We start from the raw sequence: 22,835 nt of genomic DNA, 5'->3' as shown, positions 1-22,835 counted from the left end.
AATTTGCACGATTAATTATCTTGTTTTGCTTCTCTTTTCCCTTATCTAGACTGGCTCCAGCTCTAGATACAGCGGGGGAGCGTGCGCTGCGCCGAGTGTGCCCAGGCACTCCCTAGGCGGTCTAGGCAGTCTCTAGGCACTCTCTAGGCGGTCTAGGGAGCGCCGTGATCATCAGACAATATATGACGGGCCATAAACCAGCGCGCCAGGCCGCCAACCCCCCGAGCAGCGCCGCCACGGCACCGCTTCAGCATCGCCATGGCCCCCCGATTTGCCTTGTTCTACAGTGAATAAAGGGAAGCACTCGCCAAAACGGGGGGAAAAACGACAACAAGATCGAATGACGGTGGAAGGGCCACGCCGCCGCGCAATTGATCCAGGAAGCGGAAGAAGGGAATAACTTGACTTATCCCCAAACTGAGTTTTTACTTTATTATTGTGCCTTAGAATGGTTTACATCATTACACCAAATTATTTGACTGAATTCCAAGCAGTTTAGGAGAAAATCCACATGGAAAAAGGGTATAACTCAACTTAACCCCTTTTACGGTCTAAATTTCATTGGAAAATGGAGGTAACTCAACCGAAGTCCACATGAGTCCGTTTGACAAATTGGCAAAAGGATACAACTCAACTTGTATTTTTATGAATCTAGTGTAAAAAGAATCAACTCAACTTAACCCCCCCCTTAATTTTAAATTTCAATTTGGAAAAAAGAGCTAAGTCCAAAAAATACACCAGAGTAACATACACTTTATGCAGACTATTGTTCCACTTGACTTGTCTCCAAATTCCTCGTTGTTTAGGAAATATAAGGTGAGCTGACTCTATTTTCCATTTCAACGGAAAGTGATAAGTCGCAGAAATCCTCTACGGAGTGACCTTACACTTTTGATTTTTTTCCAAAATTTTCCTAATGCTTTTTGAAATTATTAACATCTGCAACATTCATTTGTTTTGTTTTAGTTTTCCCTGCTATCAGTTTTTGGTTTCTCCTGAAAAATGTCTAAAATTGAGTTATCCCCTTCTTCCGCTTCCTGGATCAATTTCCCCCTCCACTTCGCTCGTCTCCGTCTCACTCGCACCGCTCCGGGACGCCCCACGAGTGCGAGAGAGACGGAGCAGCGCCTCGAGCAGCGCGATGGCTGCTGCCGTCAAAGGAATTAGGAAACTAAGAATCTGGCCGAGGCCCGCGTCGGGGAGGGGTGCGAGGTGAGCGAGAGAGACAGGGCGAGATTGTTCCCACACCCCGCTGTGGGGCGCACAGTGCACTGTTAAAAATCCACTGTAATATTACAACACAATCACCTACAGTAATGCTGTTAAATAACAACCGTATTGTTTTGTATCTGAACGGGAAACCCATCCAGAAACAGCACTTCCGTTTCATAACAACTTCCTTGTCAAGTAACAATAATGTAATCGTGATTCAAAACAGTTGTGTTGTCGTTGAACAGGTTTCATGTTTAGAAACAGCCTTTTGCAATTTTAAAACATACATTGTTGTCAGGTTACAAGGGTCTTGTTTAATAACAGCACGATGAAATCAACAAAAATGTTGGGAAGACATCGTCGAAGACTCCAAAGAAGTATTGTTTTATTACAATCGAACTGTCAGAAAACAGCACCGAGGGCTACAACATGCTTGTAATAAAACAAGTCGTGCTGCTATCAAACTTAACAGCATAAGTGCTGTTATTTACAGCACTTTTTTTACAGTGGGGCCAGAAGACCGGTGGAGGCGGCCGAAATTCTGGACGCGTTTTGAACTCCAGAGTCGCTAAATAGGGCTCGAAGCGAACGTGTGACCCCACCAATGGATTCCTCGTTCGGAGAGCAATCCATTGGTGGGGTCACACGTTCGGTTCGAGTCCCATTTCGCGACTCTGGAGCTCAAAACGCGTCCGGGATTTTGGCCACCTCCACCGGTCTTCTGGCCCACTGTGGGGCGCCCCCAGGCTTCCCAGACGTAAGCCTCAAAGCCCTCGCCCCTCGCCTACTTGCAAAGCAGGAAAGCGTTGCTGCTGCCGCTGCCCCCCGCGGGGCCGCCCGCCACCTCACCCGCTACCACCAGGACAGGACCAGGACCGCCGCCAGCGAGCAGCCAGCGAGCCGCCGGGGACTTTGCAGCCGTTTAATTCCGAAGATGATTTCGTTCTCGACATGATGGCGCGCGGCTGGGGCCCTGGCGGAGGCCCTGGCAGCCGCCGGCTGGCGAGGCGTGGCGCACAATGGGCCACAAGATTGCTGCGGGACTCCGGGCCGACGCACCTCTCTCTCTCTCTCTCTCTCTCTCTCTCTCTCTCTCTCTCTCTCTCCTCTCTCTCTCTCACTCACTCTCTCTCTTTCTAACACACACACACACACACACACGAACACAGACAGACAAAGTCAAAGGTTTCAAGTGTCGCTGCTTGCGCCACGCCTTTGAATCCAGACAGCGCACAGAATCAGCAAAGCCCTTTTCCCCCGACCCACCAGACCCAACCCCCGGGAGGACGCAATCAGGTTCAAAAGCCTCACTCTCCCAGCAGCGAAGGTACGAAATAATCTGGAAGTCGCCGGGCTTGAGTCTGCCAGACACTCGCAGGGGCTCCACTCCACTGTGAAGACGCGAAGACCAGCGGAGGTCCTGACTGGACCCCAGGCGTCCAGTCACACCAACAATGGTCGCAGAAATTGTCCAGCGACACTCCAGCGACGTCCCAGACGTTCCGGCGGCACTCCAGACTCCAGAGTCGCTCTGTCTCTGTCGCACTCATGAGGCTCTCCATGAGGGTGCGAGGGAGACAGAGCGACGAACCGCTCTTCCAGCCAGCCGCTCCGGCGCCGCTCCTGGACCGCTCCTGGACCGCTCCTGGACCGCTCCTGGACCGCTCCTGGACCGCTCCTGGACCGCTCCTGGACCGCTCCTGGACCGGCCCACAGGCCTTACAGGGACGCCCCAGCCTGCTCGCTGTTTCTTCCCCTTCTGTAGTTTTTCAGGAAGCGAGGGGGAGGGGGCGAGGCAGAGGCCGGCAAAGAGGATGAAAGATTCCTATTCCCACCCCCTTTCTTCCGCGAATTATTTTTCCCCTCGCCGCGTTGAGTTTCAGCTCCTTCGCCCCTCAGCAGCCCGCAGCCACGAGGAGACAGGCAGGGAGACAGGGGTGTTGACAGCAGGGCTGTCTCTCTCGCACTCATGCCACGTCCCGTGCAGCTGTGAGAGAGACGGAGTGGGCCAGAAGACCGGTGGACGCGGCCAAAATTCTAGACGCGTTTTGAACTCCAGAGTCGCTTAAGAGGACTCGAACCGAACGTGTGACCCCATCAATCGATTCCTCGTTCGGAGAGCAATCCATTGGTGGGGTCACACGTTCGGTTCGAGCCCTATTTAGCGACTCTGGAGCCCAAAACGCGTCTAGAGTTTTGGCCGCCTCCACCGGTCTTCTGGCCCACTGCAACGGGTGTACCGCAGCGCGGAGGCACGAGCCGGGGGCGCCAAAAAAGAGGGGCGGCGATACAGATGTTAGATTGAAATCGGGACGGCCGCGGGGAAAACAGACACATCACTCGGCGAGGCTGCTGCCGCGCCGTCGCCACGATAAACCAGAAAACAAAACACTGCCGTCGGTAAATATCCCGCGGGCCGTTTGCCGTTCCAGAGTTCCAGACTCGGTTCCAGACCGCCGCGGGGCCGACCAGCCCGGCCAGCACGCGCGGCCGCCCCCCTCCCCCTGGAGCCTGGAGTGGCGCTGGAGCCTCCAGAAAGATGCGTCCATAAGGACACGATCCGCCGCCGCGCGGGGATTTACTGCGAGCAACAGAGATGAAGAGGAGAGGGCCGGAAAAGGGGAGCGAAAAAGAGTGGGAGGGGGAGGCCCCCGGGGGGGTCGCCCGGTGTCACGTGACGTCGAAAAGCGCCAACTTTAATTAACCCATGGCCTTCTTCTCGCCGAAATGTGGCGAGGCCTCCGCGGTGGCGCTGCGTGGCGCCCAGGAGAAACAACACGGCATCGACGTCGCCGTGCCCCGGGGGGGGGGGGGGAGAGAGAGAGAGGAGCAACCCCTGGAGGGAGGGAGGGAGAGAGAGGGGAGAGAGAGAGAGAGAGAGAGAGAGAGAGAGAGAGAGAGAGAGAGACAGACAGACAGACAGACAGACAGAGAGACAGACAGACAGAGAGAGAACGCTTGTGTAGTATTTGCGTGGGAAATGTATTCATACCGGCGGAGCAATAAACCCATCCCGAGTGCAGAAAGACGACGCGCTCCGTTCAGCTCCTCCTCACAATTCAAAATATTTTCCCGGCCGGCGGACGCGGCGACGCGGCGCGACGCGGCGACGGACATATATTCTCACACGCGGTCCGATAACTTACAGCGAGTCTGCCAGTAATGATGTGAGCTTGGCACGCCGCCCGGGGGGACCTCCTCGCGACACACCCTCTCTAGCGGACCTCACGAGAAAAAAAAAAGCGAAAATAGAAACGCGTGTTTTAATTTGTCGACCGACAGCTGCGACTCAATGACGGGCAAACTTGTTGGTTGTTTTTGTTTCTTCGGCGGGCCCTCGATGCGGTGCGGGGAAAGCCCCGCAACCATATCCGCCGCCGATCGCGTATGGTCCAAATAACAAAGGCTCCACTTTTTAAAAGAAATAATAAAAAAAAACGCTAATTAGCATAAATTATTTTCAAAGCAAAACGGCGTGATGACGGGCCGACGGGGCGGCCGATGGCTCGCATCGATTGCACGCACTTTACCGCGCCACTTTCTTGGCCTCCAGTCGCCCCGGGAGTGCGAGAGAGACAGCACCAGCGCCGCTTTGGGGGGGGGCCCATTTTCCTTTTGGGGGCTTTGAAGGCCGGGGCCGGGGGAGGCCCCCCCCCAGCCCCCCCACCGGGGGTCCGGGGGGGGGGCCCCCCCGGGTTATGGGTGCGAGGGAGACAGAGCGAAGGAAATGACTTCCAAGTGCGAACCACCACTAGCAACGCCTTGCCACTCGGCCCTGCTTCATGCTGCTCTCCGTCCGGCATCCCACTCACTGCCACGGCCCGGTCGCACCGTTTCTTAAAATCCCCAATCTTAGTCCCGATTCCCCCCCCCTCCCCCCGCCGGGCAATTTGCGATCCAGCACGTCGACGCGGGCCTTACGACGGGGCGGGTACGGGCCTACGGCCTACGGCCCGGGCCAGTACACTGTAGGAAAGTTTTGGGTTATTCGGCGTCTCGAGTCCGGACTCGGGACGCTGCAGCGCTGCACCGGTGGGCCTTCTTCGCCTGGTCTTGTCTTCAAGTTTAGCCCAACATAATTTAGGTCTCTCTCTCTCTCTCTCTCTCTCTCTCTCTCTCTCTCTCTCCCCTCTCCCCCTCTCTCTCATCGCAGACGGACTCGAATTAAAAGTCGCTTTTCCAGCGGTGCACCTGCAGGGCCTGGGGATTGGCCGGGGAGGTTAAAAACCCCCCCCCCCCCCCCCCCCCCCCCCGGGGGGGCCCGGGGGGGCCCCCCCCAAAAAACCTCAGTTCCGGTCCACCGCCTGGGGGGGGAAAACCAAGGGCCGCTAAGGGCCGCCCCGGGCCCCCCTTTGGCAGGGGCCGCGGACACCGAGAAAGGGGAAGGGGGAGGGCCCCCTAAAAAAACCCCCCCGCGCCCTCCCCCCCCCCTTCCCCCCCAAAAGGGGGACCGTGGCGGGGGGGGGGGCCCCGGGGGGGCTGGGGGGGCCCGGGGGGCCGGGGGGGGCCGGGGGGGGCGGGGGGGGCCCCAAAAAACAAACCAAACCAAAAACCGGCCCTAAAAAGGCGGTGAAAACGGAAATTGCCCCGGGGGTTCCCGCCCCCGGGGGCCCAAAAGGGCACCCACGGCCGGAAGCGAAAGGGAGGCCCCACTAATTGGGGGGGTTTGGGGGGTTTTTTAAAAAGGTGTGTCCCCCGGCTGGCCCCCTGGCCCCCCGGTTTTGGTCCCAAACCCAAAAAAACCAAACCCGGAACCGCCCGGGGCGGGGGGGACACGGGGGGGAAAAAACATGAAAACGGGGGCCTGGGGGGCCACGGGGGACCACTGGGGGGAAAAGGGGGGCCACTGGGGGCCCTTGGGGGGCCCTGGGGGGGTTTGGGGGGTTGGGGGTCCATGGGGGGCCCCCTGGGGGGAAAAAGGGGCCCCCCTGGGGACACCTGGGGGGGACACTGGGGGGACACTGGGGGGACACTGGGGGGCACTGGGGGGACACTGGGGGGACACTGGGGGGACACGGGGGGGCACTGGGGGGGGGACACTGGGGGGGGGGGGGGACCGGGGGGGGCACGGGGGGGGGGCACTGGGGGACCTGGGGGACACTGGGGGGCCCCGGGGGGGGCCTGGGGGACACTGGGGGGACACTGGGGGGGGGGAAAATGGGGGGAAAATGGGAGACACGTGCAGAGGGCGGCCGCTCGCACTAATCCCAAAATCTCAAAATCACAGCTTCCCACCTAAGACATCCGGCGCCTGCTTTATTCAAGTACTCAAGGGATTTAAAAAAATTAAAACTGGAACAAAAATTAACATGGCAAGAAGATTTGGAAAATGAAATAACTGGGGCAGTTACAGACAGACAGACAAGCAGACAGAGGGGCAAGGGGGGGGCTGCACCGAAACTCCCCGGGAGGCACTGCAAGGCACTGCACGGCCGATGACCTTCTTGACAGTGTGGTGTGAGTCGGCGCCGACAAAGGGCGACACGGGGTCGACATTGGCTACGCGCCGGGACTGCCGCTCCGCACGAGACGGCCAGCGAGAGCGGGGGGGGGGGAGAAAGGAGAGAGGGGGAGGGGAGAGAGAGAGAGAGAGAGAGAGAAAGAGAGAGAAAGAGAGAGAAAGAGAGCGACACGGCGTAGACACGCCACACGCCGCGGCCCCATGCCGAGTGGAGTGCACCTTGCCCTTCCGAGTGCACATAACAGTGCCGGCACGTCCTCCTGCCCGGACAATTCAATTCCTTATTCACAGCGAATCGTCGGTAACTCGGAGCCAGGGTCGTGAAGTGACGAATTCCGCGTCCAAACTCTCCGCCCGCTCCGCCGCGCGTCCAGCAGCGCGTTATGTCCGCGTTTGTATTCCCCCCCCGGACTCGCCCCTCTCTCTCGCACTGGCGGGGCCCTCCGCAGCGGTGCGAGAGAGACGGAGCGGGCCATAAATCCGTCCCTGACCCGCTCGAGGCACTCCGCGAGCACTCGGCCACTTTCGGGGCGTAAACATTTACGTCGCGGTGCTTGGCGGTGCTTGGGATGCACTGTGCCCCGCAGCTGCGGAATCGATTGGGGACGTGTCGGCCCGCCGGGGCCTCCGTCTCTCTCGCACTCACGGGGCGTGCCGTAAGGCCGTAAGGGTGCGAGAGAGACAGAGCGACTGCCGGCATGGTCGGCATGCCGCGCCAGCAGCAATCATGGCGAAAACAGAGGCAGGGGCTTCCTGCGACCTTCCTCGTTGCACCGCGGAGCACTGCACGCCAACACGCGTGTTTGAACAATGGGCGCTGCTTTTGCAAGTGCAGCGCACAGCGCCGCACCGCGCAGCGCCAACGTTTGCAAAAGCCTGCTGTGGGACCGCCGGCCCGCCGGCCCGGCCCCAGCCAGCACCGCACCAGGCTCTCCGGCTCCAGCTCGTTGCGAGCGGTCTCCTGTCTCTCTCGCACTCACGCGGCGTTCCACCTGAGAGCGAGAGAGAGAAACGCAGCCGCATTGTTCGGAATCAGACCCCTGGGAATGGATTCCTCCAATAAGCTTCCCTGGTCACAATATTAAATTCCGTCCACGACCCACGGCCGCCTGGAGCGCCCCGCGCGCCCCGCCTTCGAGTTGTCTACCTCCACCGCGCGGCAGCGGCGGCCACCCCCTGGAGACGCCGCCCCACAGTGGGCCAGAAGCCGGTGGAGGCGGCCAAAACTCTAGACGCGTTTTGAGCGGTTTTGGAGCTCCAGAGTCGCTAAATGGGACTCGAACCGAACGTGTGACCCCACCAATGGATTGCTCTCCGAACGAGGAATCCATTGGTGGGGTCACACGTCCGGTTCGAGTCCCATTTAGCGACTCTGGAGCTCAAAACGCGTCTAGAGTTTTGGCCGCCTCCACCGGCTTCTGGCCCACTGTGCGCCCCGGCCGAGGCCCGGACGCCCCGCCCCCCGGACATAAACGGATCTCGGGCCGGGGCCGCGGGGGCGTCGCCAGGGCGGCCAAGCAAGGAAGGAGAAAATAACAGACCAGTGAAAAATAGGGGAGGCCCGGTATTCGAACCCGGGACCGCCAGGGCCGGCCAGGGGGCGGCGACCCAGCGCCATCGCTCACCCCGACCGGGGACGCTGCAAATGACTCGGCCGCTGTCACGGCGTCCTTTCCAATTACGCGCGCCTAGGCGACGTCCACCACGTCCACGACGACCGCCCGCGGCGCGGCCCGGGTTCGACTCCCAGCGGCAACCGTTCCATTCCCCCTTTCCCTTCCCCTCCCTACAGTGTGCCGGGCCGCGCGCCACGCCGGTGCTACGTGACCGCGCAAGCGATCGCGGCATCGCGGCTTCGCGGCGTCAGCTGCCCGGCGCCGCGGACCGAAACAGCATCCGCGCCTAGAGGAACGCGGACCAGGAGGAGCGGCCCCGGAGAGCGGGGAACCGAACGGTGTTGCAGAGGCGAGCCGACGAAGCGGTGAAGCGGCCAAGCAGACCGGGTCGCCGGAAAAGGGGGATTCCCCAAAAGGGTCGCCCCCCCAAACCGGGGTAACAAATTCCCCCGGGAACGCTTCGGGCCTCCCCGGGGTTTGCCTATTCTCCTTTTGCAACGGCGTCCCGAAAACCCCCCCGACCCGGGCAAGGCCGCATTCTCAAACCCCTCAACCCTAAAATTTAAAAGGTTTTTCCCCCAAATTGGTATTCACCAACGAAACAAAAAACCGCCCCAAAAAATTCCGGGGAAACCGCCACTGAATTTTAAAAGGAAGTGGTTCTTACCACCAACCCCATCAAAATCCCCCAAGGCCATTACCCGTTCCCTTTCCTTCCAGCCATTCGGAACCCCCTTCAGGGAACAGACCCACTTCCCCGGGAAATTGGTCGCCCGGAGGGGCCGGCAGGCCCGGGGCGCCTTCCCGGGGGGGTTTCCCCGCCGGGGGCCCGCCCGGGCCCGCCAGGGGGCACAGGGGGAGGACCGGGGAGGCCCAAAGGCCGTTTTGACCCCCCCAGGGGGTCCCCTAAACGGGAACCCGAAACCGAACCGGGGTGACCCCACCAATGGACCCTTCTTCCTGGCCGGGGAAACAATCCGGGGGGTCACCCCCGTTCGGTTTTTGAGCCCCTTTGGCACCCCTGGGTCAAAAAACGTTTTTTGAGTTTTTGCCGGGATCCCCGTCTTCCGGCCCCCCGGGGCCCGCCGGGCCCCACAGGGGGAAAAGGCGGTGGACGGGCCGTTTGCCCTTTTTGGGCCCGGGCCCCTCCGGGGGCCGAACCCCGGTTACCCCACCCTGGGCCCCTGGGCCGGGGCCAACCACGGGGGCCCCACCCAATTTTTTACAACCTTTTGGGGAAAAGGCTTTTTCCCCTTACGGCCGGGGCCCCCCCGGGGGGGCCGCGGGCCCACCGCCCCGGGCCGGCCCCCGTTGGGGGGCCCCTTCCCCCCCCGCCCCGCCCCGCCCCCGCCCCGGGGCCCCCCCCCCCGCCCCGCCCCCCTTCAACCCGGTTTGGGGAAAACTTTCCCCCAAACAGCCGTGGTTTTGGGTGGGCCCCGGCCCCCGGCCGGCCCCGGCCCGGGCCTGTTGGGGGAGCCCCCGGGGCCCCCCCCGGCCCGGGGCCCCCCCCCGCCCCCCCCCGCCCCTCGCTTGCCTCCGCACCGCGCTTTGGGGCCGAGGGGCGCCGGGGGGTGGAAGGGGGAGAAGGGCGCCCTCGAAGGGAAACACGAAACCCCCCCGTGTTGCCCTGCACTCCGTTTGGGGGGGGCCCGGGGCCTCCCGCCTTTATTGCAGGGCCCCCGTTTTAATGAAGAGGCGGGCGTCGTTAACCTGCAGTGTGGCAGTGCGGGTCCGGCCAGTCACCCCGTCTCTCTCGCACCCCCGCGGCCGGCGGCAGCCCTGCGGGCGCCGGCGGCGTGCGACAGAGACGGGGCGACCAAATGAACGCCGTTTCGGAAGCGGCCCGCTGGCCGTCACACGACGGACACTCCGCAAGAGATTGCCTCCGGTATTGGCGCGGCCACGGCGCGGCCACGGCGCGGCCCACGGCGGCCCTGGTCCTGTCCGTCTCCCTCGCACCGCTGCGGGGCGCCGCACGAGTGCGAGAGAGACGGGGCGACGACGGCCGCCCTGGCCCCGATACAGCATTGCATGCGGCGCCCTGATTGGTTCTAGTGCGGACACGCGATCTTCCGGCAGGACGGCATGGCAGGCCGGCAGGCCGCACGCAGGGCTCTGGGAGCGGACCGGCGGCACGGCCTCGGTGACGCAGACACGGAGGCCGCAGGGTCGCCCGGAGGACGAAGGACCTCGCCGACGTACAGTGGATTTGCCAGGCCAGAAGACCGGCGCCGGCGGCCAAAACTCTAGACGTGATTTGAGCTCCAGAGTCGCTAAATGGCACTCGAACCGAACGTGTGACCCCACCAATGGATTCCTCATTCGAAGAGCAACCCATAGGTGGGGTCACACGTTCGCTTCGAGTCCCATTTAGCGACTCTGGAGCTCAAAACGCGTCCGGGATTTTGACCGCCTCCACCGGTCTTCTAGCCCACTGTGCGTCGGCCGAGCGGTTCAGAAGAGTCGCTCCGTCGCTCCGTCTCTGTCGCACTCATGCTGCACTCCATAATGGTGCGAGAGAGACAGAGCGACGAAACGCTCTTCTGAAGGACGCCGCGGTGGTAGGCAACCCATCGTGCGTCAAGTCGCCGCTTCGCTTCGCGTCTTCGCCGCCGGTCATCGGTTCGCGTCACGACGAGTCACGGCGCACGACACACATCACGCTACGGTACTCGGACGGAACACGCACACACGCGCACACGCACGCACGCACACCCACACACGTACACGGCCACGCACTCACGTACGACGCACAATCCCAAACCATTCATCGCTCGCCGCCCGCGGGGTACACAGCGAGGAAAAAAACGACAACATGGCATTTCTTTTAGGAAAAAAAAAAGGAACGTGTCGATCGGTAACACCAAAGGTGTAGAGACAGTCTCACCCAGAGTAAACAGAAAAGTGCCAATGGCAGTGTCAGACCACTTCACTAGCAAAGCACACCCTTTCAGAAGAAAAATTACGATTTTCAAGGTTTTATATGAATGACCAGCCAGTAAAAGAGAACTGTACTCCAACAAAAATTAGACAATCAAATTGAGTAAGCATTCTGGCACAGAGATATTGATCTTGCAATGTAGTAAAGTAATCTAAAAGACTTATTGCTGACTCGACACTACTGACCTACTGACAAAAACAGGCTACTTTGAGGGTCATTTGGTGAGTCACTCCAAATTTCAAACAGCTGATAAGTTTGTAGTAAAAATAGATCCATCACAAAGTTAATTGACAGAGAGAAAACTTTTAAAAAAATGAAGATGATGGGTTTGTTTACATTGCGTATTGAGTTCAGGCTCAAATTACAACAGAAAATCGCAGAATCCTCAGGACAACTCCCCCCCAACAGTGTCACTGGCACATGAACATGATGTGAAAGGGTGAGCAATCAACATGGGCAGTCAACTCGAAGCACGCAGTCACAACTTGACAGAAGTTAATTGGGTTATGATTCCCGTTTCGGGAACAAAATCGTCGACAGCGACTTACCGTGACAGAAGTGGAACGGGGCGGTGAGGGCGGGGGCCGCAACGCCCTCTCGACCGTCGGAACGGGAACGGCGACGGGAACAAACCCGGCACAAACAGATCCAGCGGTAAATACGAATTAAATTTTAACACCGAAGCGACCAACCAAACCAGCGCAGCGAACAGCGAGAACCCGACTGACGGCCGCCGTGTGTATGTGTTGCTATGCAGGCTGGGCAAGAGCCTCACGACAACAAACTTCTCCGCATTTGGCTTTCCGCGTCTCGTGCCCGTACGGTAACGCTTCCGGTCCACCGAGGACTTCCCTCGACGAGGCGAACGATACGGAAGTGAAGCCCGAGCGCCCTCCGGCCGCTTAGGGCCACTTCTGTTTACTTCAAACGGGTAAATTTACAGGAAAACTAGTTCCGGTGGCGATAATGACCGAGGGAAGTTCATACCAACATAGGACCCCCTTCCAGTGTCTCTTCCACTCTTTTAAGCCACAGTTCGTCGAGTGTTTCAACAATAAAAAGACTATCTGTGTCATTTTATACAAATTTATCATTTAATACAAGATTTACAGAAACTGCACGTTACAGTTAAAATCTTTGGTAATTACTGCTAGTTGGTCATACTGCGGTCTTGTCGTAAATGGTGAGGTGTTGCCAACCGTGGGTCGTGACAGTTTCAGATTTAACCACCTTTAGTACCGTCCGCCTAGCGATTCCCAAGTAATCGCGCTGAATCGTAAGGGAGCGATTGCGTCGAGAAATCCTGTTGCATCAGACATGCAAAAAACATCAACATATCTCGTCAAGTTGTTGGCAGTGGCCGATAGCAGCGCTCTTGCGTCCATTTACGGAAACAGCGAAAAAAACAAAAAACAGACAATGTGATGTGAGAGTTGCCTTTTCTAGGGGCTTTCTTGTGGTGTTGTTCATACGAAGTGGATATTTACGCCCTCTGCTGTAGTTCTACTGCAGAGAATTAGTTCCGACCATTGATAATGGGGTCTCTGACCAGCAGACCGAGTGCTGGTGTTGAGGAGGTGGATATAGCTTCTAATCATGCCTACAAATACCCACCAAGATCCGGTAGGTTAACCTGCTCGTTGTATTTCATTGTTGTATTCCTTGACAGAACGTCATCCTTTCTGACCTGAACACCTCTCCCTTTTGTCCTCATCTTCTCTGTTCAAATGCCAGTCAAACTTTGATAGTAAATGAAAGCATTTTATGTTTGACATCAAGTAGTCTTTCTTCTTTTATTTTCCCTTTGACTTAAATTTAGAATTTCTTGTTTTTCTATTATTTCTTTTAGACATTTAGACCTTTTGATTCAGTAGTTGTGCATTCTTTTGTTGAATGACGTTCATTGTTACAGGCAATTATTTTGGCAGTCATTTTATCATGGGAGGAGAACGATTTGATACACCGCAGCCAGAAGCTTACCTGTTTGGCGAAAATGCAGATTTAAATTTTCTTGGGAACCGTCCGACTGCTGTGAGTACTTTTAACTGAATTTTGTTGTATTGCTTTATCTGCTTTGTTGTTGCCTACTTTTTCTCGTTTCCTCAGTAAGTGATTGACTGTGGTATAACATGTCATCTATTTTTCCCGCAGTTTCCCTACCCTCCTCCCCAGGGCAATGAACCCACTAAGACTCTGAAGAGCCTCGTGAATATTCGCAAAGAATCTCTTCGCTTCGTGCGTTGTCAAGAGGCTGTCAGCAAAAGTGCTGAAGTGGGTGAAAATGAACCAATCCCTAAGTGCACCCAGTTTAATATCGAATTTACTTTTGACTGTGATGCAAGATGTGGGATCACTATCTATTATTTCTGTACTGAGGAAATAACTGCTGATGGAGTGATGTATGCAAATTACAAGCTTTCCACTGTTTGCACTTCTTTTTTTCTTAAATTTTATGTTTAACCCTTCTTTTTTTACAGTTACACCCCTAAAGACCTATCAATGAATTCTGAAACTTACCACTACAAGAGAGGTGCCAATCAACAGTTTTCACAGGTTTCGCATGTGTTTGACCCAAGCCGGTATAACGATGATGAATTGGTTTATAATTTAGAAAAGGAAACAATACCAATAGCCATTCATTGCGTTGTTGAGGAAGGAATTGAAGGTATGCCACTTACTGCTTTCAGAATATTATCTTTTAGGAAAGGTAATGAAAGATTCCCTAATGGTAAATATTTTTATTTCTTTTCCAGAACCTAAGCAATCTCATACCACAATTGCAGTGATTGATAGACATTCAGATGGTACATATGTTTTGAAAGCACTAAAACAGAAACTTTTTGTTGATGGACTGTGCTACCTTCTGCAAGAAGTGTATGGTATTGAAAATAAAAATAATGACAACAATAAGGTAAAATATTTTCTGTTTACAAGGTGTTTCTCTTTCACTCTTTTATCAATCATGCAAAAGATGTCCTAACTTATTTGTTCGTATCTTTAGGCAACTGCTGATGATGATACTGAGGACAATGGATCTGAATGTGTGATATGCATGTGTGATGTCAGAGATACCTTGATTCTTCCTTGTCGGCATCTGTGTCTTTGCAATTCCTGTGCTGACTCGCTCCGCTACCAAGCAAATAATTGTCCCATATGTCGTGCTCCCTTCCGAGCATTACTACAAATTAAAGCCCTGCAGAAGTCTACAGCAAATGGTATATTGCAGCCAGTCCCTGCTGAGGTAAGGTTTCTAACTTTCTCTTTTCTCACATCAGTCACTGAGATGTTTGTTATTTTAATTTTATCTTACTTGCACTTAATTGTTTGTTTACATTCTTCAGGGAAACCTTGACAACATTCCACCTGGTTATGAAGCAGTATCATTAATAGAGGCCTTGAATGGTCCTTACACAGTCAGATCAATTCCTCCCGTAACCTCTCAAGATCTGTCTCTGCCGGACCTTCCAGATGTGGATGGTGCCGCCCAGGCAGCTGAAATTCTCAATAGGTATTTCATGCCTGAAGACTCAAAGTTGCAATTTAACTGAGTTGTGTAAGGACCCCTTTATTGTTATTAATTAATTTACAGGACAAACTTGGAAAACACCCCCAAGTCTCTTAAACAGCACAGTTCCTTAGAAGATGATGGAGCCAAGGGAACAACTCGGCAAAGTTCAGATTCTAGATCCTGTCCAACTCCTGAGGTATGCAGTGCTTGATATAGGTTTAATAAACTAATTTTACAATTTTTGATAATTATAATTTATTATTTCAGTTCCGCATGTCAGTACTTCTGGCCCGTGAGATGGATAGTATCAAGGAGCAAAGCAAGTCACCCAGGTCGGGCCGACACAGTTCACGTGCTGGATCCCGAGACAAGAGTGCACTTCGGCCTCGAGATACAATTCGACACATAAACGAGAAAGCTGCAGCCGCTGCAGCAGTGGCAGCAATGGACACAGATGAGGTTGGTTTCTTCCAATATGTTCTGTACCATCAGGTCCTGCTCAATCTGAAAGTTGTTTAATCCCTCTTCGTTTCGATTTCAACAGTGTCAAGACGAGGACAGCGAAGCAGAAAAGCTCTCCCCTTTATTAGATGCAGCCACCAGTACTGACCCCTCACCACAGGATTCTCCTGCTGTGTGTGTCTCTGCCACTGTTGATATTGAGGAAGTGGAGGATTGTTCGGATGATCTTGATATCAAAGTTGACGGCTATGCTGCTGCATTTGCAGCACCTACTCCTATAACTGCCTCTCAATGTAAGTTGTTCTTCCCTTTTCATCCATTTAAAAAATTCCAAAGGTGTATTATACAAAGTGATTTATTGTTTGACGTAGGTCGAAACAATGTGATCAGAAATGGACCTGCCTCTGAGGGTGACTGTGGAGGTCTGGTAGTTACTGGGGATGACTCTGATTATTATACTCCGGAGGATCCAGCCACCACTATTCTCAGTCCCTTACATAGTGAGAAGGTCAGTAAATAGTTAATGCAGCGCATATCAGTTCATTTCTCTCTACAATTTTCATAGCAGATGCTGTTGTGAGACACAAGCCTTTCAACTTTATCACCATTTACAGGAACGAGCTTTGTCGGCCGTTTCATGCAACACTGTCCCGTCATCTGTGGAGAGCACCCCTGGAAGATGGATCGGATCCCGAGAAGGACACCTGGCTGGCATAGGTTCCCTCCCTGGGACACCGCTCTCATCAGCGTCTCACTTCAGCAACCGTAGCAGCAATGACAGCTACAGCAGCAGCAGCAGTACACGTCAGCTACTGGCCAGCAATGGTGGGGATGCAGTGCCCCCGTCGCAAGAAAAGACGGTGCCCCTTTGAGAAATGTGGACTGTCCTGCCAGGACAGGACAGAGCTCTGCGCTCTGTCTTGTCCCGGCGGGGCAGGACTTCTGGGTCTGCTTTGCCGGGTCAGGACAAAGCAGTTCAACTTTGAAGACCCTAGTTGTCATCGACCCAGAGTTATTTCTGATTCGCATTTAGGAGTGTGTGAAGGCTCTCTATTGCATTTAAATATCTTATGAACTTTACAAATGTGATAAGTTAAAACTGAGGGAAATTCTTCTGTATGTTGCCCTTTTATTATATTATTTTATAATTATTATCTCTACAATTAGTATTATTTTAAGTATTAATATTATGGAGCTGTCATTTTGTAGCTGTGACTTAGCTATGCTTAAAAAACATTTCATCACACAGGTGGTGGTTGTTCTATTCTTACAGCCATTATTTTTAAATGGTATACCGGTATTATTAATTTCTTTTATACATGTATCTTAGGGAGAAGGAGTTTCAAAACAATTTATTTTCCTTCATTCTTTTGGTTATGCATTACACCTGTCCTTCCCTCTTTGTACTTTATTTAGCAATTTCATTTATAGCTTATTTTCAAGATTTTCTAAGGGGCCACTCTGAAAGTGACCACTCTTTCTAGTCAATTTTAAAATCATGTTGAGAGCGCCTTCTCAGTTTTTTTAAGTAATCTTCTCTGCCTCAATGTTCTATTTTAGCCCTGATCACCGTCTGTACTTGTATTTGGTATACCTACCACTAATAGTGTTTTTTTTTCTTCTTTTTTTGTTGTTGGAGGAAATGGAACTCTTAAAGGGAAAGGAAAGGATCATTTTTTCCATATTCCTATCGTTTTCACAATATTTTCGAGTCTTCCTCATTTGTGTTGGCTTTAAATATTAGCAATACTTTTTTATGCTGATACCTTTTTTTTGTAACTGTCGGTAGAATTTGTGCTCAAGCTAAAATGTGTAAATCGATCGGTGGTGGAATAGAAGGCCAACTGATCACTCAAGATGCATACAAGTGGGAATTTTAAGGTGAAGGGAAATGTGATATGTGAAGTGGCAAGAAAAGTTGAGGGTGTGACAATCCTATCTCCTTGTTTTGCTTCAGTAATATTCAAGCTTTCTAGGAAAATAATTGTGTCCCATACATATTCAATACCATTTTAGTTACTCTCTGTATCAGTATTACGCGTTAAAATTTAACAAAAGCATCTTGATTCCCTTGTTTTATTGACATGTATTACAATCGAGCCTTTGAGCAAAAGGTTACAAGCCCTCTTTGTAGCCAAGGAAAAGCAGACTGAATATGACTTTTTGTGTAAATTAGTGTATGTTTGTTTTTATTGCAATTAAATGAAATTTAATTTTGTTGACAAACTGTGGTGAATTGATTGTAGCCTCTTGAATCTTACAGTCACTGTGAATGAATGAAACAGTAGCACAATCACAATCCCATTTCCATCAAGCGACCGTGGAACACTCCGACCGTGCTTCCGTGCACCAGTGTACCGGCGGCACCGCCGTCACTGCCGCACTGGGCCGTACTGCTTCACAGGTGGGGGAGGGGAGGGATCCGCGTAGATCCGCGACACAGCCACGGGGAATACACGCTCGGCATCTCTCTCGCTCCCCGCCCACCCCGGCATGGAGAGCGACAGAGACGCCGAATGAAAAGACTCGAGTGTGGTGGGGAGTAGGGCAGTCCGGGCCAACGCGCGGCGTGGGGAACCAAGGGGAACAGACCAGACACGGGCTGGCCGGGGCTGCCGGGACGGCGACGGCCCCTCGGAGCTGCGGCCAACGGCCTTGCCGGCTAGGAGCCCTGCAGTCGCGTGCCTCCGCGCCCCAGTCCCAGCCCAGACGGCCCAGCCAGACCGCCGCGGCCCTCCAGGCGGAGAGGACGGGGCGCTGCCCTTCGAGTCCGGCCGGCCAGCTGGCTGCCTGCCTGGACACTGGCACCACCCTGCATCGGCAAGGACCCACCTACAGACAGTGAGTACCAGCGGTTGGACTTGGCCGGTCGTTCGATCCGGTTGCCCGGGTTGCCTAGTGCACTGGCGTACAGTCGGCGTGGCGCTGCACAGTGGGCCAGAAGACCCGTGGAGGCGGCCAAAACTCTAGACGCGTTTGAGCTGCAAAGTCGCTAAACAGGGCTCGAACCGAACGTGTGACCCCACCAATGGATTCCTCGTTCGGAGAGCAATCCATTGGTGGGGTCACACGTTCGGTTCGAGTCCCATTTAGTGACTCTGGAGCTCAAAACGCGTCTAGAGTTTTGGCCGCATCGTGGGGCGCACCGTACAGGCGCACCGTACAGGTGCGAGAGAGGCCGAGCGACTCTTAGAGTGGATGCGACGCCCTTGGGCCCTTGATGGCCCGGCCAATGCGCCCTTCGCCCTGCCAGCCCTGCCACGTGACCGAGTAGGCCGAGCAGGCCGACTAGACGGGCGAGCGGCGGTGCCGCCTCCGCGGTGTAACGCGGCCTCGCGCGCTGCCGCGCTGCCATGCCGCCACGTCGAAAAGTAAGCCGGCCCTTCGACTGACTTCGACGGCCCGAAGCCGCTCGGCCAGCCTAGCCAGCCTGAGGGCAGTTAGCGGCAGGCGCATTTCGAACAGCTCTTCGCCGCCGTCTCTCTCGCACCCCTACGGGCCCTACGGGACGCCCCATGAGTGCGAGAGAGACAGAGCGAAAGAACACTGTTCGGTCGGATGCAGCGAAGCAGGCATTCTCGTACTACTCGAGCCTCCATTGCGTGTGCGTGTGGACAAGTACCGATGTCGCAGTCGCACTGTCTTCCGCCTTCTGCGCCCAGCAAGACTCTGTCTCTCTCGCACTCCTAGGGCATTCGGTAGGGGTGCGGGAGAGAGACAGAGCAAGGCAAATGTGTCTCGGCGTCAGTGTGCGGAAGGGAGTCCGGGGAATACCCTGCGCGCCATCCCGTCTGGGCGAGACGACTAGACCCCGCGGGCCGCCGGCCGCGTCGCGTGGCACGCCATGAAGAGCAGCATGTTGTTGAGGCCCTGCCTGCAGAACACTCGAACCGAGCGTGTGACCCCACCAATGGATTCCTCGTTCGGAGAGCAATCCATTGGCGGGGTCACACGTTCGCTTCGAGTCCCATTTAGCGACTCTGGAGCTCAAAACGCGTCCGGGATTTTGGCCGCCTCCACCGGTCTTCTGGCCCACTGCGCGCGCCTGCCGCGTTCTCCGCGCTGCTTCAATGGCCCTTAAGCCTGCGCACCTACACTCGTCATTCGTGGATGATGAAACCCCAGCGCCATCCGCCAATGAAGTCGGCGTTGGGAAATCCCTGAGCTTCCCCGAATCAGCACTTTTCCCCCCACGCGGCCGGTCCCGATTCGCCCGTTCAAGAGCCGGCGACAAAGTTCGCCAGTGTGGGTGTGCGGTTCCTGGTTCCTGCCTCACGCGTCATCGAACGGGCCGCGAGCCGTGCGTAGCTGGCGTCCCGGGGGAGTGCCGAGGCAGTGCTCAGTGCGAGACCGATGTGGCTAAGGTGCTGGTCACGCGCACCACCGTGCAACGCCCCTGGCTGGGACCCCGCGCGCGTTTTCCTGCAACAGGTACGTATGTACTCAGCGTCGATGCCTCCCGGCGTGTTTGATGAGAGGCTCTTGGCTCAGAGGACCAAGCAGGACTGACTACCTCGCCTTCGCCAAACAGCTCTCGGAGATGGCAAAGCGTTTCGCGACCCCCTCTTTTTTGCATACCCTCTCTCTTACTGTCATTCAAATTCAAATTGCAATATTTTGCCGTAAAAAGTCTATTGCAAATTTTTTGCATCATGTAAAAATTTGCAATTAAGTTTTTCCAAGCTACAGTTTGCAATCGAAGAACTTAAAAAAATGAGCTCCTTATCAGACAAATCAACGTGTCGTTATGGCAAAATATGGCAATACTAACTAAATTGTTGCAATCCACAGTGCGATGAATCGTCGGACTTATAGACTCGGTTTCATCGCAAAAAACAATGAAGTAAAAGTGTTGGGAAATGAATGGCGGAGCTCTAGCTGTCCTGTTTGGTCCCATGGGCTTTGGGACGGCGTACTCAGTATCAAAGCAGTTCCTTGGGAGATGGTTAATTTCTTTTAAATCGATGCCATGCTCGGTTTGCAGGAAAACACGTGTCACGTCGCTTATCTTCCTCCTACTTTTTCCGACCACGTGGCTTGAGCGGGCTTGAGCCAGACAGGCGGCACCGTGTTCTTTGTGTCGCAGGTCACCGTCACCAGAGCAACCAGAGCTTGCCGACTGCGAGGAGGCTTCGAGGAGATAACGCTTTGCCAGGAGAGCACACTCAGCGCGGCGTGCGTCGAGCGGCGTGCGTTTGGCGGCAACTCCCCCTACAGTGTAGGCCCCCTACACTGTAGGGCCTACACACAGTGGGCCAGAAGACAGGTGGAGGGAGGCGGTCAAAACTCTAGACGCGTTTTGAGCTCCAGAGTCGCTAAATAGGACTCGAGCCAAGTGTGACCCCACCAATGGATTCCTCGTTCAGAGAGCAATCCATTGATGGGGTCATACGTTCGGTTCGAGTCCCATTTAGCGACTCTGGAGTTAAAAACACGTCCAGAATCTTGACCGCTTGCGCCGGTCCTCCGGACCACTGAGCTGCAACCAAAGGGCTCCGAAGGACTCCGAAGGGCTCCGAGGAACTTCAAAGGACTCCAAGGGGCTTCGTCGAACTCCAAGGGACTCCGGAGGGCTCCAAAGGGCTGGCTGGTGGAAGGTCGCACTCTACGAACTGCTGCATTTGACCGGTTCCTAGAGTGCGACCTACCTCAGGCCGGCGCCGATGCATCGTCCCTCTTCGTCTTCGTCACCCTGCATACTGAATCCGAGAGTCGTTTTCGGCGCCCTCTCTCTCTCGCACTCTTAGGGCGTCCCGTCTAGGTGCGAGATAGACACGGCGACGAAAACAACTCTCGGAATGAGTCTGCTGTGCGCAACAGGACGCGAAAAGAAAAGCCGCCCCTCCACGACGTCATTGTGGTCGTGTGTCACCAGTGTGTCACCATGGTGTCACCGGACACCGGTATCGGCGCCTCGGCGCCTCGGCGTCGGCGGCCTATCGCCAGAATGGACTGGGCATCGTCCGAGGCATCGTCATTTCCGCCTTCGCCACGCGTCAATTGTCGCAATAAAGTTACTCCTTTCCACGCAATCCTGCACGTCTTTCAATTTACTCATAATTTAACACCACGTCAAAAAAAAAAATCCGCCCCGAACTGTTAGAAAATAAATAAGATCAAACACGGAGAGGCCAATAAATTGGTTACAGCAGCCCGAAATTGCATCACTGACTCATCAAGTAGCATCACTGACTCACGAAGTGGCATCACTCATTCACGAAACAGCACTCGAAACAGCATTACTAACTGCTGCAATTGAACCTCCAGGTGAAAGCAGAACGCAAACGAAATCCACTCTGAGACTATGCGCGCTAAATGCGCTAGTAAAAGTAGGTCTTGACAGGTGGGTTGGGTGGCAAACAAAGTCACATAAATAGCAGCAGCACCAACATTTGACGGGCGAACAAGAAAACGAACGGCTTGCAACAACGGCCGGCAGCCTCGCCGGACCGGTTCGACAGACAGTGTTCTCTGCTCCCACCACGGCCGGTGCTAAAAAGCGGTGAACTCGGAGGGGAATACCGAAATACCCACGCTGCCGCGCGTGCCGCCTCGCCGTTCCTAGTGGGGCTGCCGCCCAGAAGGTAGGCCACCCTTCGCACGTTGAGGCTGACGGCTGGCGTGCGGTGGGTTGCCTGCCACCGGGCGTACGGGCAGCGTGGCATTACACAGTGGCCCAGAAGACCGGTGGAGGCGGCCAAAATTCTAGACGCGTTTTGAGCTCCAGAGTCGCTGAATGGGACTCGAATCGAACGTGTGACCCCACCAATGGATTGCTCTCCGAACGTGGAATCCATTGGTGGAGTCACACGTTCGATTAGAGCCCCATCTAGCGACTCTGGAGCTCGAAACGCGTCTAGAATTTCGTCCACCTCCACCGGTCTTCCGGCCCACTGTGCAACGCCACCGGCCTGCTTTCGGACCTGTAGCGCCTGTGCGGTAGGCCTCTCGTTTTGCAGTGCAGGCGAGCATGTGTCGGGCCCGAAATGGCATACGATCATGTGTGGTCTAGCCCTTAATGGTAATGGTAATGTGCGGTAGGCCTCTGGCGCGTCCCGCAAGGCACCAGTGTAGAGATGGTGGCCTACCTCGCCCCCGTCGGCTTCGCAGGGGCCAAGGTAGGCCGCCGTCTTTACGCCGGTGAGTTGCGCGACGGCCGGTGGCCTACCGCGCAGGCGCTTAACAGTGCACGCGACGGGCGGCCGCTGGAACTTTACCGCAAAACCGAGCCTGGGTCACCACGGATGTACACGCTGTGCGTCAATTCCAAGGGGTACCCAACTCAAGATAATCATTGCTCGTCTAGATTGGTAATCAGTGAAATAATCAACATCATCCAGTGAAATGACAATCATACTTTCGGGGATTCAATCACTTTTGACCATTTTTGCGAGACCACTGCTCCCAAACTATGAGCGCTCAAAGCCTTCCCGAGGCGGGGCATGAAAGAGTAGGGTCTTCAGAATAGTAAGGCGTCGAGGGAGGCCTTTGACCGCAACTAAATTGGACGCAGTGACCGCTCAAAGTCAGCAAAAACGGTGATTTTCTGAAATTCATTCACTTTTTGACCATTTTTGCTAGACCACTGCTCCCAAACTATCAGCGGTCAAAGCCTTCCCGAGGCGGGGCATGAAA

At 55.0% G+C, this 22,835-nt stretch overlaps 2 protein-coding genes across 4 annotated transcripts in view; one reads left to right on the top strand and one right to left on the bottom strand.

Annotated features, from left to right (window-relative positions):
* Positions 1-12,144, bottom strand: part of LOC117651623 (protein-tyrosine sulfotransferase) — a 33,935-nt gene extending 21,791 nt beyond the window's left edge. For all 3 annotated transcript variants that reach the window (XM_034395796.1, XM_034395797.1, XM_034395798.1), the window contains exon 1: positions 11,779-12,144. The gene's annotated coding sequence lies outside the window, so the exon portion shown is untranslated. The remainder of the gene's footprint in view (positions 1-11,778) is intronic.
* A 464-nt stretch (positions 12,145-12,608) lies between these two features.
* LOC117651799 (probable E3 ubiquitin-protein ligase MGRN1) lies at positions 12,609-17,426 on the top strand. The gene is made up of 12 exons (XM_034396153.1): positions 12,609-12,853; positions 13,143-13,261; positions 13,382-13,629; positions 13,708-13,895; positions 13,984-14,141; positions 14,232-14,471; positions 14,572-14,738; positions 14,820-14,934; positions 15,006-15,197; positions 15,283-15,493; positions 15,572-15,708; positions 15,815-17,426. The coding sequence occupies exons 1-12, from the start codon at positions 12,766-12,768 to the stop codon at positions 16,070-16,072; spliced, it is 2,121 nt and encodes a 706-aa protein (XP_034252044.1). The 5' UTR covers positions 12,609-12,765; the 3' UTR covers positions 16,073-17,426.
* The last annotated feature ends 5,409 nt before the right edge of the window (positions 17,427-22,835 follow it).

The sequence above is a fragment of the Thrips palmi genome, unplaced genomic scaffold (assembly GCF_012932325.1).
Source record: "Thrips palmi isolate BJ-2018 unplaced genomic scaffold, TpBJ-2018v1 HiC_scaffold_6, whole genome shotgun sequence".
NCBI classification, from domain to species: domain Eukaryota; kingdom Metazoa; phylum Arthropoda; class Insecta; order Thysanoptera; family Thripidae; genus Thrips; species Thrips palmi.
Note: the sequence above shows the minus strand (reverse complement) of the source record. Positions and strands in the feature narration are given on the sequence as shown.

Excerpts from the sequence above, each read along its gene's own strand:
- LOC117651799 (XM_034396153.1), top strand. The coding sequence starts at position 12,766 with ATGGGGTCTCTGACCAGCAGACCGAGTGCTGGTGTTGAGGAGGTGGAT. Across the intron at positions 13,630-13,707 it reads ATAACTGCTGATGGAGTGAT|TTACACCCCTAAAGACCTAT; the intron begins GTATGCAAATTA and ends CTTTTTTTACAG. Across the intron at positions 15,494-15,571 it reads TCCTATAACTGCCTCTCAAT|GTCGAAACAATGTGATCAGA; the intron begins GTAAGTTGTTCT and ends TGTTTGACGTAG.